Here is a 21,427-nt window from a genome sequence, read left to right on the forward strand (position 1 = left end):
CAGTACGATATGAGAATTTTCTCATTGTGGCCGTCGGAAACTACATAGCCGATCCTGCGGACCAAATGGTAAACAGTCGACGTCGTCCAAAACACGTCATTTCGGATCCTCCCGATCCACCAACGGTACTTTTAGGTACCCCAAGCACCGGTCATCGTTCTCGTCGAACCCGTCACTTGCGACGAAGGGCTCGGCGAGTAAATTTACCCACAGCCCACTGAGTTTCTCGCCGGATCTTCTCAGTGGGTCGCGTTTCCGATACGGTGGTAGGTTCTGCAAAACACGGCTCTTGCAAGGGTTCGTGTTAGCAACATTAGCAACGTCAGGTTTGAGCCCCGTGAGCTCACCTACTAATTAAGGTTACGCTGATATGGTCTCTCTAGCTATCAGATGAGGTAAGAAAAAAAGCAATTTCCAAAAAAAAACACTTATTACTTGGTACTTTTATTCTGATTATGTAATAATAATAGGGGTAAAATGATGATCACGTTTTGATATCGAGGATGAAAGACAGCTTATGAAAACATGCGAGAAATAAAATAAACCTTTGTTGTTTTATTTATTTAACAGTTTTGTGTAATCATAAAATATAAAAATTAGGTATAAAGTTAAAGTTCTAAATATATATTTTTTTCTACAATAACTAACAAATAGTATTCTTAATTATTAGTATCATAATTTAGTAGTTTAGTAGATATTAAGATTATGTACATTCTTAACATTAAACATAATTCATGAAGTTGCTATAATATGGTCTGAAAGTTAAGTGATTCAGTGTTACGTTTCTATGTTATTTAAAAATTGAACTTTAATATTTAATTACATTTGACATTTCAGGATTCTTCGTTATTATTATAGCATTAGCTGGAAAAGTGATTAGTTTCTGTATGTTTTTTGTGTCATGTTTTCTAATACAAACATTGCAGCAGAAACTAAATAAGAGTGTGTGTGTAAATTTTTCAAGCTTGCTATTAGACTCCTCCTATCAATTTTTAACAATTCTGGTAATCCTTGTCTCGTTTTAGCAGTCATATACGGCAAAGTTAAGCAGCCAATTCCTAAACACTTGCATCTAAAACAATGCTTCCAAATTTCTATTAAATCATCGTCTTTAATAACTGGACACACCGGCAACAAGTTTACAGCATTTAAGCATCTTTCTTTTTGAGTTTCCGTCAAGGGATAATCTGCACGTTGAAATGGTGACAAAAGAACCGCACGCCACGCCGCGCAGATAAGACTAGTAGGAGGATTACTTGCCGACTTTAGTAATAAAACTAAAACTTCATCGTACAAATTCGTTTGCAATAAAAGCGGCATTATTTCTGAAATAACTTTCGGGGTACCATATCTAGTAGCTAATTGTGTTGTTATTTTAAGAGCTTCAGTATTCCCTTTAGCTGCGTTTAGAAGTAATTCCAATGCTCGTGTTTTATCGTGCATAAATGTTGGTATAACCCATGGCATATCTACATTTTCTAATTTTGTTGTAAACAACAAGTCCAAAAGTGACATCCAAAGTTCGTCTCTGTTCCGATTAGTAACTTTAATTGCTGTTTCAATATCTGTCACACTCATGAAACATTGAAGAGCTCTTAATTTCTTACATTTATTAAAATCACTTTCATCGTCAAAAGCTATTCTAGATAAATAAATAGCTCCCATTTTTGGACAAGTGGCTTTTAAAATATATTTCGCAGTTACCAACTCCTTAGTATTTAATGCTAAATTATTTATCAACTTATTCTCCTTTTCGGATTTTCCTAGAAGACTCTCTAAAAGTTGAATCCGTATGGAGCTTACATTAATGCCGTTCTTATCCGCAATTTCATTGGCAGCGCGATTTATATCGCAGTGAACCATTTTGTCTACAAATTTAGGATGAAGATACAAAGCCTGTATTAACTGTGCAGGTTCAGTTGTAAGTCGAAGTAGTTCGTCAGAAACCCACTTTATCTTGTACAAAGCATGTCTTGTTGATAATGTAGCATGGAGTCGTTCCATTTGACGAACTGCTCGGTTAACTGGTTGGAAAGCCGCCCAACGTTGTGCAAACTGATAGCAGAGCTGTGCTGCGGCGACTTGATCGGCTCCTCGAGAACAACCTTGCAGTACATAGAATAGACAAGCCCCAGCCCACTCCATGTTAGCGATGTACCTCACACATTTATGAGCGGTACGAAGTAAAGGTTCTTCTTGGCTAATCAACCTCCATGACTCCAATTCCTTTTTATTAGAATCACCATCTTCAGAACGGACTCTGGCGGTCATCGTTTGTTTAAGGGCGTTACTGCAAATCATATCTCTAGCTGTTTGTAGGTCAGAATCTAGGGACAATAGAGGGACAACAGGCAACCATCGTTCATAGGTTTCTAAAGTGATTTCACATTTCAAGTTAGACCACATATCTTCTCTCATAAATAAATGGAAAGGTAGACGAATATAACCGATTTCTGGAAATATTCCTTTATCGGAAAACCATTCAAATTCATATTGCTTCGGACTGCTTATCCTTCGATAATCTTTCAAATAATTCAAAATTAAAAATTCCTTAAGATATTTTGTTTCGGATAGAGAGCCAGCAATTAATTTGTGTATACACAAAAAAACTTCATAGTAGTATGGGTTTATTGAAATTAAGCGTCCGTGTAATGTAACTTCTCCATTTTTCCAAAAATCTGTTAAAATGTCTGTAATAAATACTTTGCTGCTAATGTTGTCCCATATCGTCAGACATTCCTGCAACTCTTTATCTTCGTTTTGTAATATTAAACGACGACACCCATATGCATCATGGGTGACTTTGTAATTTAAGCTCCACGCAGACAGTAACGAGATCAATTGCAAAGATAAACCATCGTCAATGACAATATTTAGCGTCTGACAAATATCTGATAGTCGTTCAAAATTTATGTCCGGATTATGTTTCAAAACGTAAAATAAGATAACCTTGACATCCCAAGTTTCTTCTGTGTGTTCCGGAAGTAATATTTCGGACAAATTTATATTAAATTTAGATTTGAGTATATATTGGGGTGAGTACGCACCATTATTTCCGACTAAGTTATTATCAATGGTGAATGTTTTTAGCATTGGTGGTGAAGAAAGATAATACACAATCGTTTGTGGTAATAAATCATTCGGACCTTTCAAATTGTCCAAAATCCAACTGATATTTTGATTATCTTTTGATGTCTTCAGGAACAGTAATAAATTTAGAAAAAATACCTCGTCAACATTTTGTGAGGTGCTTAGCTTACTGAGTAACTTTTTACAATTATTTTCTCTTAATTCAGCGAATTCTTGACTTCCATGGGACGATTCAAGATCTACTACAAAGTGTGACGTCATTCGAATAATGAGAAAATCAGAGTTATGTGAATTATTATGGTCGATTTTGGAAATCATATCGAGCGATTGAGTGTTGTAGAAATTTATTAATTCATTTATATCAACAGTTGATAAGACAGGTAAGTAAATGTAGTGGAACTTCCATGCGACTGTTAAATTTTTCACCATAATGTTACTATTCATAATTACATTTAAAATGGAAAGAAGCTTTAGCAGTTGGTGCATTTGCTCTTCTCTGCAAACCATAACGACTTGAACTAAAGTATTGAAAACTTCTATTAAAAAATCAGTATTTTGTCCGTTCATAAATTCTAATAAATACGAATATGCCTGCTGAGTTCTCGCGACGTCGCTAGTAAAATTAATAATTAAATTCTCCACGAAAAGTCTAATTCGGTAACTTGAAGATATCCGACGCAACGCACGTAATGTTGTATTATGAATTCTTTTTCCAGAATTAACCGTCGTTGCATTACATAATTCACGACTCGATATTTCGTAACTTTGTCTCTGGCCAAATAGTTCAACATTTCCATACTTTTCGTAGTTAGCATTATCCAAGTTTGAGTTCTTGAAATAGTACATGGATTCAATAAATTTTATTTCGATCGCTTTAAGCATTTTTGTCCCTTTAATGAAGTCTAAGTAATTTCTTTCCAAAGTTACGTTGTTGGCAGATCTTTTGATTAGTTGTTCAAATTTCGATGTGATTGTTTTTAAAATCAGCAGTTGAGATTTTTTATCTAATTTCTGAAAATAATCAAGCGCCGCTCGAATATCGGTGTCGTGCAAACATCTGTTTATATATAATATGCACCCGTAATTTGAAAAGGGTTTTGTGAGATTCGTTATCACTTTTAAATCATTTAAATCAACTGATGCAGCCTTTGTTATTTTTTCCAAAAGTAAACTGTAATCTGTACAATTTAGTGAAAAGTTGTATTTTTTTAAGATCACTTTAACCGAAGCATAATTTAATTCATTTTGTATTTCTTCTGCTACTGCACGGTCGGAGACAGAAAGAGTGAAATCTTTTGTTATTGACGAAGCAGCTGTTGTGGCCAGTTCAAGGACAGCCGAATCCCAGGGCACTTCTAGCAACTTTAACACTCGGAGCAAACAATTTAATTTGCCACAGTGGGTATAGAAAGCATGAAGTAAGATTTTTAATCGCGTGCCATCAATTTGACCTCCGCCGCTTACGGCTTCATTTTCAATAAATGCCCGTAATATGTCGTCTAAGTCGATGAAGTGTTTCGATGCATATGCCGACAAATAATTTAGCAGAAATGACTCTAAATCTTCTGTATAACATCGTCTTAACATTATAAGGCTGACTTCACATGGGCTCTGCGAGTTAAATTCGTTAAGCAGTATATTAATTTTGTATTTGTCTTTTAATTCTAAAATATTATTAAGTTGATCCTTCAGCACGACAATACCGTCCATAGATACTGGTCTTATGGAAATTGTTTTAAAAGAAGACTCCAAAACCAGCACAACTTCATCTAAAAACTTTATAGCGATTTTTGGCCAGTATGCAGACTGCTCAAATTTGAAAACTCTGTCAGTTGTCCATCTAACAAATACATCAATATTGAAAGGATATTTTTCCAAGAGCGAAGGAGAAAAATTTTTTAGCCACATAATTATAGCTCCCATCTTTGTATTAGAAGGTATTGAGTTTAAAATGTCTAGAACATCATCACTGCTAATATTCAGGTACATTTCTGAATACTTTAAAAGACAAATAGATGCTAAATCCATGTCCATTTTTCTTAAAAATGTGATACAAAGATCTTTAAAAGACAGGTCAAACAAATTTATATTTTCATAATTATTTTGCTCTTTAAAAACTATGTACTCCATTATATCTGTTTTATTAATAAGATCATTGACTTTACTATATAAAGCGGTTTGATTAAGATTGTATATTTTTTTCTGAAGTGGATACAAAAGCGATTTAAAAGAAACATTGTGCTGACAAAGCCTGTAACTTATTTCAATCAGAAAAGAGAGATCTTGAATTTTATCAAAAAGATCGTGTAATTGATTGAGTTCTTCGATCCCATCAGTTGCTATTAGTAATGATTTTACTAACGAATTTAATTGACTCTTCAAATTTTCTTGACACACTGAAGGATGAATAATATTGTTAGACTTATCTGAAGTTATTTGATTTCCAAAATAATCTGTAGAAATGAGTGCGCTCCACACTTGAACCTGAAACAACATCGGTGGCGTTTTATTTGTCTGAAACTGAAATAATAAATCTGAATGTGAGCGTCTTGCATTTTATAGTGAATATGGCAATAATCTAATTGTATGACCTTTAGAGGTATTTAAATAGAATTATCAGGGACGTGCCATTTTAATACAATTTACAAGTATGTAAACTTTACATTTTCTACAGTCATGTCGTTTTCGGACGTCTTGTGAGTCCGCACGGGTAGGTCCCACCGCCTTGTCTATTTCTGCCGTGAAGAATTAATGCGTTTCGGTTTGAAGCAGTCGTTGATTGTCGCTGTACTGTTAAAACAGAGACCTTAGAGCTTTGTCTCAAAGCGGTTGGCGGCATTTACGTTGTAGATGTCTATCGGATCCGGTAAACACTTAACACCAAGTGGGAGGGGAAATAGTTCATCGATCTATGCAAAAACTGTATTGCGCGGACTAGCGCGTGATGAGGATCTGAATCTATATTGACCATGATGGGAGCCATTCTCCAGACTGAGCCACCAGGTCGATGCTTATTTTAGTTAAATAAAATTTTGATAGATATATTTCGAGTGTCTATAATAACATACTGTACACATTTTCCAATATATTTGTGATTAAAATATATAGTGTGCCCGAAATGCGAGCTTTGCTTTTGTATTTTAAAATAAATTTAGATATAAATATGAATGAAACCTAATACCTATCAGTTCCTAAAAAGGTTTTTGATTTTACAGTATCAGTAAAAAAAACCCCTATTAGTGAGCATATTTATTAAGAAAATATGTTCCGGAACTATAATCATTTTATGTACCTACGATATATGTACATATGTAATGGGAACTGCATTTTTTCTCCGTCCCGGAGCGGCACATGAAGTTTTTTTTTATTGCCCTTGTAGGCAGACTTGAAAACCAAGAGCAATCTTGTACGCACTTTAGTGTTCTCCATATTCTTATATGGGGCAGTGAACTCGACCATGAAGAAAGCTGATCGCGATCGAATTGATTCATTTGAGATGTGGTGCTGGCGAAAGATGCTAGGATTTCCCTGGACAGCACATCGCACCAACGTGTCGATCCTCCAAGAACTCCAGATAAAGACGAGGCTTTCTACCATATGCCTACGTAGAGTTCTGGAATACTTTGGCCACATTGCAAGAAAGGATCACGGCAGCTTGGAGAAGCTAATGGTGACTGGCAAGGTGAACGGAAGAAGACCACGAGGTAGAGGCCCGACACGTTGGACTGACCAGATCCGCACTAGCCTCGACACCACAGTTTACGATGCTCTACACTCGGCGGCAGATAGAGGCAAATGGCGTGGAATGGTCCGTAGTAAACTCTTGTTGCGAGAAGGTGGTCACGACCCTCAGTATTGAGGAAACCGAAGCAAGAAGAAGGCAGACTAACATACGGCCCACCTGATGGTGAGTGGTTACCGTCGCCCATGGACTTCAGCGATGCCAGGGTCAGAGACAAGCCGCTGCCTACCGTCTGATTCTGATTGGTATAATCTGTATGACTACTAATTAGAAGATGCGCGTATGCGTTTCCGATTTTATCAAGCTGACGCTATTAGGAATGCACAATAGCAATAAATGTAAAAACTCTATCTCCTTTTATTCGCCTCGAACTCTTTTTTACCAAACATTTATGAGATGGGCCTTCATGTGCCTAAAATTCATAGTAGGTACGCGAGTCTTAAACGCATAAACATCACTGAGTATTTAGACTACGGCGTTGTTTTCAAAGGTGTCCGGTTCCGGTAAAGCATTTATCATTGTAGAACGCCAGATTTCTGATATGATTATGTAAAACCTTCACCCACCTTTAGACATGAGATCGAAAGTCTCAATTGCAGAACAATTTTATTTGTCAAGTTTAGTTGTGGAATGTTGTTAGAAGCATCTGTTAACAAATAACGCCACAACAAAAAGTGAAAACAAACGATAACAAATAACCCTATCTAGTAGAGTAGGCAATGACATAGAATTATCTACTTTGGAATTATCTACCTTACTAGAAAATATATAATGGGAGGAACATTTACAAAGGTATGACTGCATTATAAAGCCTTATATGAGGGCGAAGAAGTGGCAGCACAGCCGACACTTGCATGACTAAATAAAACTTACAATCCCGCTTTCGAAACACTGTGATTTGTGAGGATGTAGATCTATAAGAAGATCTAGATCGAAACTCTGCACATTGGTCAACCTGATTCACTCTCAGTGCAATTAAATGTTACTTGTTTTAATACTAGCAACAACCTAAATACTACATATTTGAAGGATATTTTTATACCCTTCTTCTTTCTGGGTTAAGGAAGAATATCTATTTGTATAATTAAGTCTCACAGTTCGCATTTTTGTTTATTTTCATCTATCCTTTGAATTTCATACTGGTGATCAAGTGTATATCTGAGTCGTCTATTATCAAAGGTGGCAATCTGTGCATTTGGACAAAAAAATGTTATTGATATGTCAATACAGATTGATTTGAATATAATCGTCTCCTTCAAAGAATACGGTTCAAAACCTGCATTAAATAAAGGTTAATACTTAACCTGTTATTTATCTAAGATGTCGTTCAGAAGAGTTTTGTGACTGCCAATGGAATACAAAGTCAATAATTCGTTTTTCTGATTTACCAATAATTGTCCAAAAGTCACATTGCCGGCTTTGATAATAGTCGACTCATCTAAAGCCTTCGTCAAACAGAACGCGTACTTAGCGCGCGTCAGAGCGCTAAGCTAACGCCGCGCTATGACGCCGCGATGTGTTGTACTACTATGGTAACATACCGTCAAACAGAGCGCCAGCGCTATAGCGCTTATTAGGTATGTAAACCGGTTCGAAGAAAACCGGAGAAAAACCGGTTTTTATACATACCAATAAATACCGGTTTTTATTTAATAATACCGGTTTTTTACGCTTTACATTCACAGTTCACACCAGTGCTACCAGATCAAATATACAAGCTACAAATATAAAAAAAACCGTGTTTCAGAAACAAATTGCCGTGCCTTACATTTAAAAACTACAGTGCAATAACCACAATATGGTTGGTAGACTTTTAGCGTACGAAATGAGTACCGTGACCCAAATATCCACATATCTGCACCCAACACTCAGAAATGGCTTTCGCCAACCAGAGCACATGTTGTCTGCAAAAGTAATAATAATACACAATAAAAAAAAAAGTAATAATAATCGCTTTATCATCGGAACAGCTAGAAAAAAACCACAAACAATTTTAAGAAACCTGGTATTCTGGATTTTTTGCATTCGCGAAAACGGCATATTCCGAACGCCAAGGCGGCCGCAGTGAATATAGTGCGAATGTATATTAAGACTGAAGCCGCCACAGTAAACCACACCGAAATTGCTGGCACGTGCTAACATCCAGAAGGAGCAGGCTTCTGAATGACGCAGTGGACCAACTATGCCTCTTACATCAAAATTTTGGTTTAATACAATAGTATTAAATCAAAAATAAAAAGCTTTTTATTATTGGATAATATATATGATCTTTAAAAGCCTATATAAAATATGCTCACCCAATTAATTGTATGAAGAAAACTCTTCGTTTGTACGTAAATTTGTTTTATTTAGGGATTATTTAGCCTTTATGGAAAAAACCTAAAAATACCTAAAAAAACCGGTAATAAACCGGAGCCAGAAATTGTAATAGGTTCACATCGCTAGCGCTTATAGCGCTGGCGCTCTGTGTGATGGTATGTTACCACAGTAGTACATCACATCTCGGCGTCATAGCGTAGCGCTCTGACGCGCGCTAATTACGCGTTCTGTTTGACGAAGCCTTTAGTGTATAAGTGTAAGTGTATATGTGTATAAGTGTAGGTGTATATGTGTATAAGTTGCTACAGCCACTCAGCATTGAATATATTGATGAGAATTATTAGTATTTCAATGATTTAAGAATCAAATCTTCAAGTATGATCATAGCCCTTAATAATTTACTTTTCATTAAAATTTTACATTAATTAAAAAAAACAGGCAAAAACTAAAATGAAGCAATTACATTTAGGCTTTTAAGTTTTTAATATTGCAACACAAGAGATTGATGGAATGAACAAGAAGATGTTGATGGCTTTTAAAATCTTATTTATTACCAGTATTTTTTAGATATTATAGTGTTGCCGAAATATCCTACAACCCTTTTAACGTGATGACGTTTATTAACTTTTCTTTGATGATTGATAGTGTAGGGATAAAGTGATGATAAAACAACTTTGATTCCTTAAAAAAACTTATCAGTAATCATTTTGGAGATACTCTGATTTATGATTTTGTACTTTGGTGAGTTCTTTTTTCTATTGCTTAGATTGGTGGACCAGCTCACAGCTCAGCTGATTGTGAGAGGTCACCATCGATAAATGATATCAAAAATGCCAGAGGCACATAATCATTAATCATTACATTTTTTGCTATAGTGCAACTGTCTTAAAATAAATTTTGCTAGCATGAAAGCTTACCTGCGTTAAATGCTGTAGAGTGTAATACAGCACATCTTTATTTATAGCTAAAGGACAATAATGACCAGGAGTTTCGAATTTGTAGATAATTTTAGAGTCTTGGGTATGTATTATCCACATGTTTGACTCGTCTACTAAAACTAACATGTTGTGCCAAAAATCTACATGTTCTAATAACTGATTTACGGAAATCGTTTCTGATAGTCCCGTAACTGCACATTTTGTTTTTAAAATTCCTTTTTCAATAAAAATGTTCAATTCGTTTAACTGAAAAGTTTCATGTGTTTCAGAATCTAGTAAAAATTTACTAGATTTCTTCAAAGGTAAGCAAATTTCTTCAACTCCTTCTTCAATTTTTGCAGAAAGTTCTTCTGTGCTCCAAGGGACATTTAAACATTCACCACTTTCCGTGACGAGTTGAATATTATTTTTGATGACTACAATTCTATGAATTTTATAAGTATCGTTTATGATTTTTAGTTTTATATTCCTCCTCACATCTACGACTAGAAGATGACCGGTATTCAGCACAATCCAAAGAAGGTGATCCTTTAAAATAGAGTCTACGATTTCATGTTCTTCAGCGTGCGTTATTCCTTGATTAAGATCTTTGTTTTCCACCGATTCTAAATCCAACAATACGAAACTTTTTGGGTTTTGGAATATTGCAATTTTGGGATAAATGCATTTATTGTGCAATTGTGTTCCTTTCCTGACAAAATCACAGTTAAACAATTGCGTTTGTTCTACAAACATTTTTGTTAAATATTCTTTCACAGGACAGTGTGATATTGGGAATTCAAGTGGTAACCACGACCAAAGATCGATTCGTACATACAGTATAGGTAACAAAATATTACACGACTTAGAAATCCAGAATTAATAGAACAGTTTTCATTTTTTACTTTAAACAATTTAACTGTAGTTTTCGTAACTTTATTAACTATTTTCAACGTACTTTGTTTTCAAAATCTTTGTTTTTTTTTATTTCCTACGTACCTGCAACAGAACATAGCCCATTCAGCCAATCTTTAGGATTAAAAAATCGAAGCTGTGTCTCAAGAAGGGACATGGAACCAAAATAAAATTAATATTGATTATTGTATGAAATAAAATGGTAATAGCAATAAGATGCTATAATCTCTCAGTGAAATGTTAAGAAGAAAAATATCGGCAAACTGTACTGTGTTATGATCCTTGAGACCGACATTTTGAGGGGTATTCTTCATTGGAATCATCTGGAAAGCTAAGTGGCCTTTTATAATGTTCGGAGTTTTCAACAGACCTGTATTTTTGTCTGTATTTTTTGTGTCATAATAATAATATGTACAGTGCTCTGAGGCATGGTTTGAAATCATCGCGTCGTATTGCTATCACACCACCTGCAATTCTTAAAAGCACTGCGCTCATCCAATACATTTCAAAAATAAATTACGAACCAACTGTATTTTGAATTAACGCTCCACTATGATATTCCCCGAGCGCTTTTTTTTTTTGGTCAGGAGGAAATCGCCGGTCTTCCGCCCTCCACTGGGGTGGAGGGCGGGGCATGTCGGAGTCGAACTGACTGAACCTCCTGTCGCTCAACAGCTAACGTCCAAACCTCGCATGAGACAGAACTCATGAAAAGGCAAAGGGGGAAAGTGAAGCGTTTAGTGCGGAGCACATCTCTCCCATCACCCTCCCCCTCGGGACACCGTACCGGCGGTTGTCGGCGCCACGACCACCAGTCCTCTCGGTATTCCCCGAGCGCTAGGATATGTTCTTTCAAACAGTTTGAAAATTTTTACCAACGGCGAGTATTAGCTTCACTTGCGCCTGGCATTGCTTATATATATATCTATAAACGACTAACGCCACTCATCATGTAGCAGGCCTCGAGGCAATTTTGGGCTTTTTATCTCAATAAGCCCTAAATTGAATTAAGTCGTATAAGTTTAAATACCTATTCACATGTTATTTATTCGATTTATTTGACCTTCTGAAACACTATTGTAGGGTGACTATGTAGGTCCGAATTGTAGGGTGTAATACTCGTTATAGAATACTATTTAGACTTGGATTTCGAATTTCAAAGTGGGTTATGAAGTCTTTAAGCATCGGTAAACATTTAACACGAACCAGGACGTAGGCCCCAGGTAGTGATCACTTAAAAATAAGATTTAAAAATTAGGAACATAAATTGGACACTAGGATTAGAATAAGAAAAAATAGATCATCTGATCAAAGAGATAGTGATGTGAATATGCAATGTGGTCAATGTTATAGATTGTATTCAGCCTCAAAGTTAATCATTAAAATAATAATATTTATCTATCTAACAATATTTATTCTATTAATATAACACTATTTTTTTCTCTTTTGAATTTTACTTTTAGCACTTCTTTTAATTTCTATTGAGTTTTTAATTTTCAAGATTAGCTCTGAATTAATTTTTTCTCTCGTTGTGTTCATGGCAGATGCATAACTTTCGAATAAACGATCAATTACATCAGTATTAATTTTAATTTCCGGAATTTCCTCTTTTCCTCCTGCTTTTATAAGATCCTGCAAAAAAGAAAAAATACATAGTAACTAAATTCTTTCTATGTTTTTATCCTTTCAAGTTTAAACAGTAGTATTTTGATTGAACTTATAATGTCAACATCTCACTAACATGGGATTATTGTTTATTTTTAAAAGAGTTTGTCTCCTGGTTTAGTTGAACCCATTGTGTATTATTGTCTTTTTAGTGGAGTTTCTTGTGGATAGATTAATTGTTTGTTACCTTAAATAAGCTGATTTGACTTGGCAATAGCACAGTTACTGCTTTACCAATCTTTCCAGCTCTTCCTGTTCTACCAACTCGATGTATGTATGTTTTTATGTTCCGTGGAGGATCATAAGATATTACGTAGTTGCAATCTGGTATATCGATACCTCTGGCTAATGCATCAGTGCTGATTAACCTAATAAATTTAAAGTATGTATGAAAAATTCAGTATTTTCTAAGGAAAAAAATGTGTTGCTTAAAAAATAATTAAAAAAAAACTTACACATCAATTTCAGAGAGCATGAATTTCTTTAAAACATTTTCCCTCATTGATCTATCTAAAGCGGCTGACAATTCAGCTACTTTTAATCCTTTACAAGCCCATGTGTTTAAAAGTACAGTTAGCCTGTGAGTTGTTTCAGCAGCATTTGTAAAACATAATACTTTATCCCATTTTTGTTCTACTAAAAAATTATAAAGTACAAGAGGTTTGTTCTCTGCTTCACATACAACATAGTGTTCCTTAAGTTCTGCAGGTGTAGCATATTTTCTGATTTGGTCTTCATCTTCAAAACATTCATTAGTGGCAGCAGAAAACAATTTTGGTTGAAATAGCCCCCACTGTTCCAACTTCTCTGGATCTTGGGATAATGTGGCGGAGAAGAGTAATTTTTGGGGTGCTAATTTTTGTTTACTCACATTTTTCCAATTTAAACTCTGAACTTTCCCTGTCATCAATTCACTCCCTTGTTTGATATGATGATCAACATGGTAGAGCCAATCATTTTGTATGTTATCCATAATTCGGTCAGCTTCATCAATAACTAAAAACTTTAAATGTTGTAAATTGAAACCTTCTGTAGTCTTTAAGTGCTCAACCAATCTTCCTGCTGTACATACAATGATTTCTACTTTACTGACCCATCCTACTGATTCAGCTGAAAATAATGCGTTACATGTTAATGATTATTCATTACTGGTCAAATGTTGGAATGTTAGTTGACGCAGCGAATTTATGCTGCTATATTTTGCCAATTTTATTCGAAAATGTCGCAAACACTCTGTTCCCACCATAAACTAGCTAAAATCACAAACATGATAATTAAATTTACTTATTCAATGGTGTCACCATTGTATAAACAATTAAAAGCTTCTTTGGCGTAAGCGGAAAGCCACACGATATAAGGACTTTAGAAGTGGGCTGTGAGATCCTCTACCCCATAATAAGTAAGCAGCAAATAGATCTACAATCTAAATTCAAATTTAACAAAAATTACAGCAAACATTAATGGATAAAATCTGTTCAGATCAAATCAAATCAAAGCTGACAATCTTATGAAACGATACCATTTACATTACGGTGCTATTGACGGAAGCGTTGATAAAAATCGATATTTTATAAAATTTACGTTTACATTACATACTTAAAATAAAGCAAATATGAATGCGGTATATTCTTTAGTACGCTTTCTTATAATGTCATCTTTAGCTTTGAAATTGAGGATTCATATTTTCTTTTCTTTTTTATTATTTTTTATTGCTTAGATGGGTGGACGAGCTCACAGCCCACCTGATGTTAAGTGGTTACTGGAGCCCATAGACATCTACAACGTAAATGCGCCACCCACCTTGAGACATAAGTTCTAAGCTCTCAGGTATAGTTACAACGGCTGCCCCACCCTTTAAACAGAAACGCATTACTGCTTCACGGCAGAAATAAGCAGGGTGGTGGTACCTACCCACGCGGACTCTCAAGAGGCCCTACCACCAGTAATTACGCAAATTATAATTTTGCGGGTTTGATTTTTATTACACGATGTTATTCCTTCACCGTGGAAGTCAATCGTGAACATATGTTGAGTACATATTTTATTAGAAAAATTGGTACCCGCCTGAGATTCGAACACCGGTGCATCGCTCAACACGAATGCACCGGACGTCTTATCCTTTAGGCCACGACGACTCTAATATCTTGATATTTTGAAGAAGTACTTACTAAATCTGACAACCTCTTGCTGTTCCTGTTGAAAGGGAACTGAACCACTCAAGAGAGCAACTTTCAGATGAGTTCTATTGCAATACTTCTTAAATACTTTAGCAACTTGAGCAGCTAACTCTTGTACTGGTAATACCACAAGTGCTCGTATTTTGCAACCCACATCTTTCATTAGAAGCTAGAAAAGGAATTATACCATCAGGCAATTACACCTTTACACCAGTTTTGGTTTTAAACTAAGAGCCCTAGATAGGTAATATATCACAAGATATGCAGTAAATTGGCATTGGAGCATTAAGTTTTTTTAATATTTTTATTTATATTGACATATATATGTATCGTTAATAATTTGATTTTACTCAATTTGTGGATTTTTCAGTTTTCCAGGTTGATTAGGGAGCCCCATTTTTTTATCATTTACGTTTGTTTACCATAATCTTAGTTTGAATAAATATTCAAGTTTGTTGATCTTATACCTTTAAACGAGCAATTCTTGTATATTAATATATATAATCTGAATCTCGGAAACGGCTCCAACGATTTTCATAAAATTTAGTATACAGGGGATTTCGGGGGTGATAAATCGATGAACTACTATTTATTTTCAGAAAATGTTGTTTGATTCGTGTTTTCAATAATCAACTCTTCCCGACATCTATTGGCGAATAATAACACAATTTTTCTTAATTGAGGGCAACTAACCGCTTTAAAGACACAACAAGATGGCGTTATAAAAAAAACCAGCAAATCTCGGTCATCATCTAGTCAAATAATAAGGTCAGTAACAACATTAAACCAGTCTGATGGTTTTTTGAACAATAGTTTTTAATGAAAGAAACAGGCAACTGAAAAAGGCGTATATGCCTTAATATGTGACATATTCATCATCATCATCATGCTTTCCTATTACCCTCTGCTGGGGTGTAGGGCTCGAATCAAATTTTTCCATTTGTATCATTATAATTTGTAATATTTTTAATATAATATTTGTATAATTTTGTCATTATTATGTGACATATTAATTATCAATAATGACTTCATGACAATCAATACCTCAATATACTTTATTTGGGATATGTGAAGTTTACCTGCACTATAGGTATGACAAATGACAGTGTTTTGCCACTTCCGGTTGGTGCTGAGACGCAAACGTCACGAGGTTGAAATAATTTTGGCAACATATGCTCATTTAAAATGAATGGTACCACTTGATTTTGAACTGGGAATAGTTTTGTTATGCCTTCGCTCAATAAAGTAGACTTTATTACTGGGTGTAGCCATTCTTGTTCTTCAACTGGACAAGATAGTTCATTTAAATCTCTTGATACAACTGTAGGATGCGATAGCCAGTATGGTAATATTCTCTGCACCTGAAAATTTATTAAATAATTTGTCAGATTTCACTCTAATCTTCATGTGAGTTTAATATTTATTATATTCATGTTAATCTAAATTACTTTTTCACAAAAAGTTGTTTGGTAAACTGGATGCAGTAATACACTGGACAACCTTAGTTTGGAAAACACACAATGAGGTAGAGGATCCTTCATTAGGTTCCATAATGCAAGGTACATATTAAACAATAGAGAATATTGTATTCCAGAAGTGTTATTATTATAATTATATAATCTAACTCATCTATATAAAAATATAAATAAAATAAAAGATCTTCCAATATTAGATTTTCTGTTTTTCAGGAATTGTGACAGAAATGTCAGATTCAAAGAGTGAGCAATGAACGACCAGTGTCTTTGCTGCTGCAGAAGAATGCAGGAAATCATTATTTTATCATTAAACTATATATTATATTTGAATTAAATTTTGAAAGTTTAATCAAATTAAATGTTTTGTATGTAACTACAGCTTTTCTTCTTGTAAAAATTCTATATCTCGACTAAATTTCTTTTTTTCATTCATTATCAATTTTAAGTTCTTGGTAGACACATCGGAGAATAATATTTTGCAAATTCAGTTTCGTTACTTATTCTTAGTTTTTATTTTGTTACCGATCTAATTCTCATTTCAGTTGAATTACATTTTTTTTTTCCTACCTAAGCTGATAGCCTGAGAGGCTATTTCAGCGTAACCGTGGCTAGTAGGTGTAGGTCACGGGGCTCAAACCTGATGACGATGCTAACACGAACCCTAGCAAGAGCCGTGCTTCGCAGAATCTACCACCGGATCGGAAACGCGACCCACTGAGAAGATCCGGCGAGAAACTCAGTGGGCTGTGCCTGAGAGTTAATTTACTCGTCGAGCCCTTCGTCGCAAGCGACGGGTTCGACGAGAACGGTGACCGGTGCTTGAAGTACCTAGAAGCACCGTTAGTGGATCGGGAGGAGTTGAATTACAATTCAATTTGTGTTACCTACTTTGTGATTATCATTATTTTTATACTACTTGTTATGAGTAATTAGTAAAAAGTTCCCATTAAGGGGATATTTTAACATTTTTGACTTTATTTTAAATTGGATTATTAATTTTAATTCACCCAATAGTTTAGTCACAAAATAGGACTGGAATTTGCTCACTATTTAAGTAAGTACAGATTGGATGACAGAAAATCCTTTCCAATAAAATTGAGACTTTGAACTCATGGCGTAAGGGGCATGAAGAATTTTGTGTTTTGGTGTCTACGGGCTCTGGTAGCAATTTAGCACAAAGTGGCCATGAGCTCATACACTAATCTAAAGCAATAATAATACAAATAAACAACTAGCAATCTTCAAACAGAAACTGGATAAAATTGATTGTATTCTGATCACTCAGACTGTCACAACTTTTAATAGCTTGTTTTACTATTCATACACATTTTATAAATGTATTTTCACTACACCCTGTAGTTTATATTGGAGGTACATTTCACTAAGTGTAATTTTTTGATAAACACAATCATTTTCTTTATTAAGGTTTTCAAACTTTACTTTGAGAATAGTCAAACTTTTCAAGCTTTTTATTAAGGTTAATTTCCATGTGAATTTTATTCACCAACTCACCTTAGATTTTTTTTGAAAGTCACTTGATCCAAGAACTTTAAATTCTTTTTGTTTTTCTGCAGATTTTTTTTCTTTTGGTTGTAGAGGTGTATTTGGTTTTGGTATTTCCGTTGACAGCTCATCATTAGTAGAAACGGGAAGGTCAGGTAAAATTTCAGTTTGTTTTTCTTCTTTCAAAGTAATGACATCAGACGATTTTTTTACTGAAAATGCTTTTCTACGTTCTTCAATTCTTTGCTTCAATTGTTCTAGGCGTTTTGCTTCTTGTTCTATTATATGTGTATCATCATTCGTGTCATTATATCTGGAATATAAACTTACCTAAATCTTGAAACCTTTATTATTATGATCTAAATATATAAAGAATATCAATTTGAATTGAATGTTATGAGTGTGGGCTATTGTTGTAAGAAGTGGCCTTCTAATTATATGTAACTATCATAGGTTTATTAAAAAGAATAGTTGTTGCCTAGGAACAAGTAGTTAGTTGTGTACTCATGTAAAAAAAGGTCAGTTTAAGCATCCGAAGTTTGTTTTTATTATCAACCACAATTGTATCCTAAAATTTCGGAATCTAAATTTATACGTGTACCTATCTGTTGGTATGTTAATTGTTAGTTTTCGTTGCTACATTTTTTTAATGATAATGATAACTTGTTTCAAACCTGTTAATAATAAACAAATCCATGGTGGCGATCTGAAATTAAAGACTAAAGCTACGCAACCTCAGAACAATTATGATGAGAAATCTTGTTACGGTTTATTGAGATATTCTTTCAAAAATTTGATAAGTAATTCATTAATTTAAAAATAATAAGGGTTACACATGTAAAAACTTCATTGTTTTCAAAAACATAACCTCTAAGTACATAGTTCAGTTGATTTGATCTACTTAAGAGGCACAGGGAATATGGCCCATGTGTTCCTATGTAATGGAAAATAAATGAGATGAAGTGGGCAATCTAGGTACTCAGAATCAAAAGACTCATTTGAAAAATCTATTATATCAGGCGTAGTATAGAACTCGTCGTAGACTAAAGTATAAGATGCTCAGTGCATTCGTATTAAGCGATGCAACGGTGTTCGAATGCCGCAGGCGGGTACCTTTTTTTCTAATTAAATAGGTACTTAACAAATGTTTCCGATTGATTTTCATGGTGAAGGAATAAAGTCGTGTAATAAAAAAAATGGTGGGCATGCAACTTGAGACACGCGAAAAAAGTGTAACTTCTTTTGCCATGTGTACTATTGTGGTTTTTTCCATTTTTGAAAATCAAATCAAATTTCTTTTGTAATAGCGAATGCTGTGTATAAGAGAAGCGACCTCTTCACCATTTATAAATATTTTAAATTATATAAGTATATAAAACTATTTTTTTTAATCCTTAATTATAAATATTATTTAATTATAATATTATATATAATATAATATATACATTAATTAAAAAGTGGCAGGGTGGTGGTACCCACCCGTGCAGACTCACAACCTACCACCAGTAGTTATGTAAATTATAATTTTACTGGTTTTATTGAAGTGAAACTACTTTGGGCGCATTGAGAGTAAAATTTAACTCACGATAGATTCGTAACGACTAGAGAGAAAAGAAACAATTTAGGACCAGCGAGAGGGAGAAAATATACAGAGCGTCTCGCGAACCACACGACCTTGGAGAGAGAGAGAAAGCGAGCTAGATTGTTTTTCTTATACACATTCTGTTTACGGGCGTTGGCCACTAGATTGCTTGTTATTAGTTTTTCATTGCTCCTGTAGATGGCAGTAACATATTATCTATCTGAAATTTTATTTTTAACTATGGATTAAAAAAATATATTTTTCTATATATAATTTAAAATATATATAAATGGAGAAGAGATCGTTTCTCTAATACATAGTATTCCCTATGGCAAGAAAAAAATGATTTAAGTTTGAAAAATGAAGAAAACCGTAATACTACACACTCCAAATTTAGTTACACTTTTTTCACGTGCCTCAAGATGCACGCGAACCTTTTTGAAGTGAAAACTTCTTTAGAATCGTTGTGATTTCAAACCGGATGCAACAGAAAAAACGACAGGTAAGAGACACAAATACAAAAATGTGTAGGATGAAGCCAGCAAAGAATGAGACAAATATACATACTATTTAATACAGCGCCATCTGTGAGATTTTTTAATACTAACGTGTGTATGAAAGCTCTTGTAGTGAATTTTAATTTAGGATTATACGTGAAATTAAAATATCAATTCACAGAGGGCGCTACCTTACAATTATTTACTAATGACAAAATTTTACATATACTTAAGACGTTTAGGATAATTGTATTTTAATTTTGGAAGGTTTCACTTCTACCACGTGTGAATTGCACACATGTATTTTTTTTTTATTTGTAATTCACAACAAATGTAATAGGATAATTTTGTTTATTAAAAAAAACTCATTCATCAACAATTGTATTTATAAACATCCTAATTATATTTATTTCCAATTAACAACAACTTACTTCTACAATCTGCATATTTGAAGTTATAGTAATAAAAGCAGAAAATAATGATAAATTATTTTCATACTTGGCGCTCAATATACAGGGTACCAGAAAGAATTCATAATCCTGAAACACCTCATAGTAGAGCTATTGGGGAATAAAAATAAAAAAAAATCATAGTAATGGTCTCGATGCCTTTGGCTCGTAATAAAGGTGAATGAAGTTAGCCCCTCAAAAAATTTTTTTTTTCCTATTTTATACTTATTTTCTATTAATTCGTTTGTTCATCATTTGTTCATGATTGTTCACTGTTAATAATTGTTTGTTCTGCATTTATTTATTTAAAAAAAATATTTAAAAATATACCTACAAGTTAGCCCCTCTAATGCAATTTTTAATACTTTTTCATCCTTAATGACTCGTAAATATTCATTTTCGATTGTTCTTATATAAAACATGTTTGTTCTCTTTCGAAATTACTCGTTTTTTGTTTAATTTACTATTTTTATTAGTTGAATAAATGTATGCAAAATATGTGTACTGCGCATGCGTTAACTATAATGCCTAAACTTTCCACACGGTTTTAATCGTGAAAAAAAAAACAAATATAAATCCTGAAGGAGCAATTAATTGGTATACAGTTTAATAAAATAAATTTAAAAATAAATAAATGAAGTAATGTGCATTGGCGTTAAGTTAGACCAAATATATTTTTTCCATCCTCCTACTTATTGTTATGAAGGTATAAAAAAGATAGGGAGTTCACATAGGTAATATAAACAAATAAGTAAATATGTTCATTATTTATCTTTCAAGAGATAATATAGGTATACATTATAATAACTTTTTTACACAGTCGAAATTATATTCCTAACATTAGTAAAATAACATTTTAATACGATAGGTAAGAGGATGGAAAAAATGTATTTGGTCTAACTTAACGCCAATGAACATTACTTCATTTATTTATTTTAAATTTTTTTTAATTAAACTGTATACCAATTAATTGCTCCTTCAGGATTTATATTTGTTTTTTTTTCACGATTAAAACCGTGTAGAAAGTTTAGGCATTATAATTGACGCATGCGCAGTACACATATTTTGCATACATTTATTCAACTAATAAAAATAG

The 21,427-nt window shown here is 33.8% G+C and overlaps 2 protein-coding genes across 2 annotated transcripts; both read right to left on the reverse strand.

Moving 5' to 3' along the window:
- Positions 1–431: 431 nt before the first annotated feature.
- On the reverse strand, positions 432–10,975 carry rod (kinetochore component rough deal). The gene is made up of 2 exons (XM_028179296.2): positions 10,069–10,975; positions 432–5,574 (listed from the first exon to the last, which is right to left on the reverse strand). Exons 1-2 carry the CDS (start codon positions 10,822–10,824, stop codon positions 877–879), a joined length of 5,454 nt encoding a protein of 1,817 aa, XP_028035097.2. The 5' UTR covers positions 10,825–10,975; the 3' UTR covers positions 432–876.
- Positions 10,976–12,376: 1,401 nt separating this feature from the next.
- Positions 12,377–18,740, reverse strand: Dbp73D (putative ATP-dependent RNA helicase Dbp73D). Its single transcript, XM_028179333.2, has 7 exons — positions 18,478–18,740; positions 17,813–18,116; positions 15,905–16,186; positions 14,817–14,994; positions 13,104–13,758; positions 12,836–13,016; positions 12,377–12,615 (listed from the first exon to the last, which is right to left on the reverse strand). The coding sequence occupies exons 1-7, from the start codon at positions 18,498–18,500 to the stop codon at positions 12,415–12,417; spliced, it is 1,824 nt and encodes a 607-aa protein (XP_028035134.2). The 5' UTR covers positions 18,501–18,740; the 3' UTR covers positions 12,377–12,414.
- Positions 18,741–21,427: the final 2,687 nt, after the last annotated feature.

This window comes from Bombyx mandarina, chromosome 05 (genome assembly GCF_030267445.1).
Source record: "Bombyx mandarina strain Sakado chromosome 05, ASM3026744v2".
Classification (NCBI taxonomy): domain Eukaryota; kingdom Metazoa; phylum Arthropoda; class Insecta; order Lepidoptera; family Bombycidae; genus Bombyx; species Bombyx mandarina.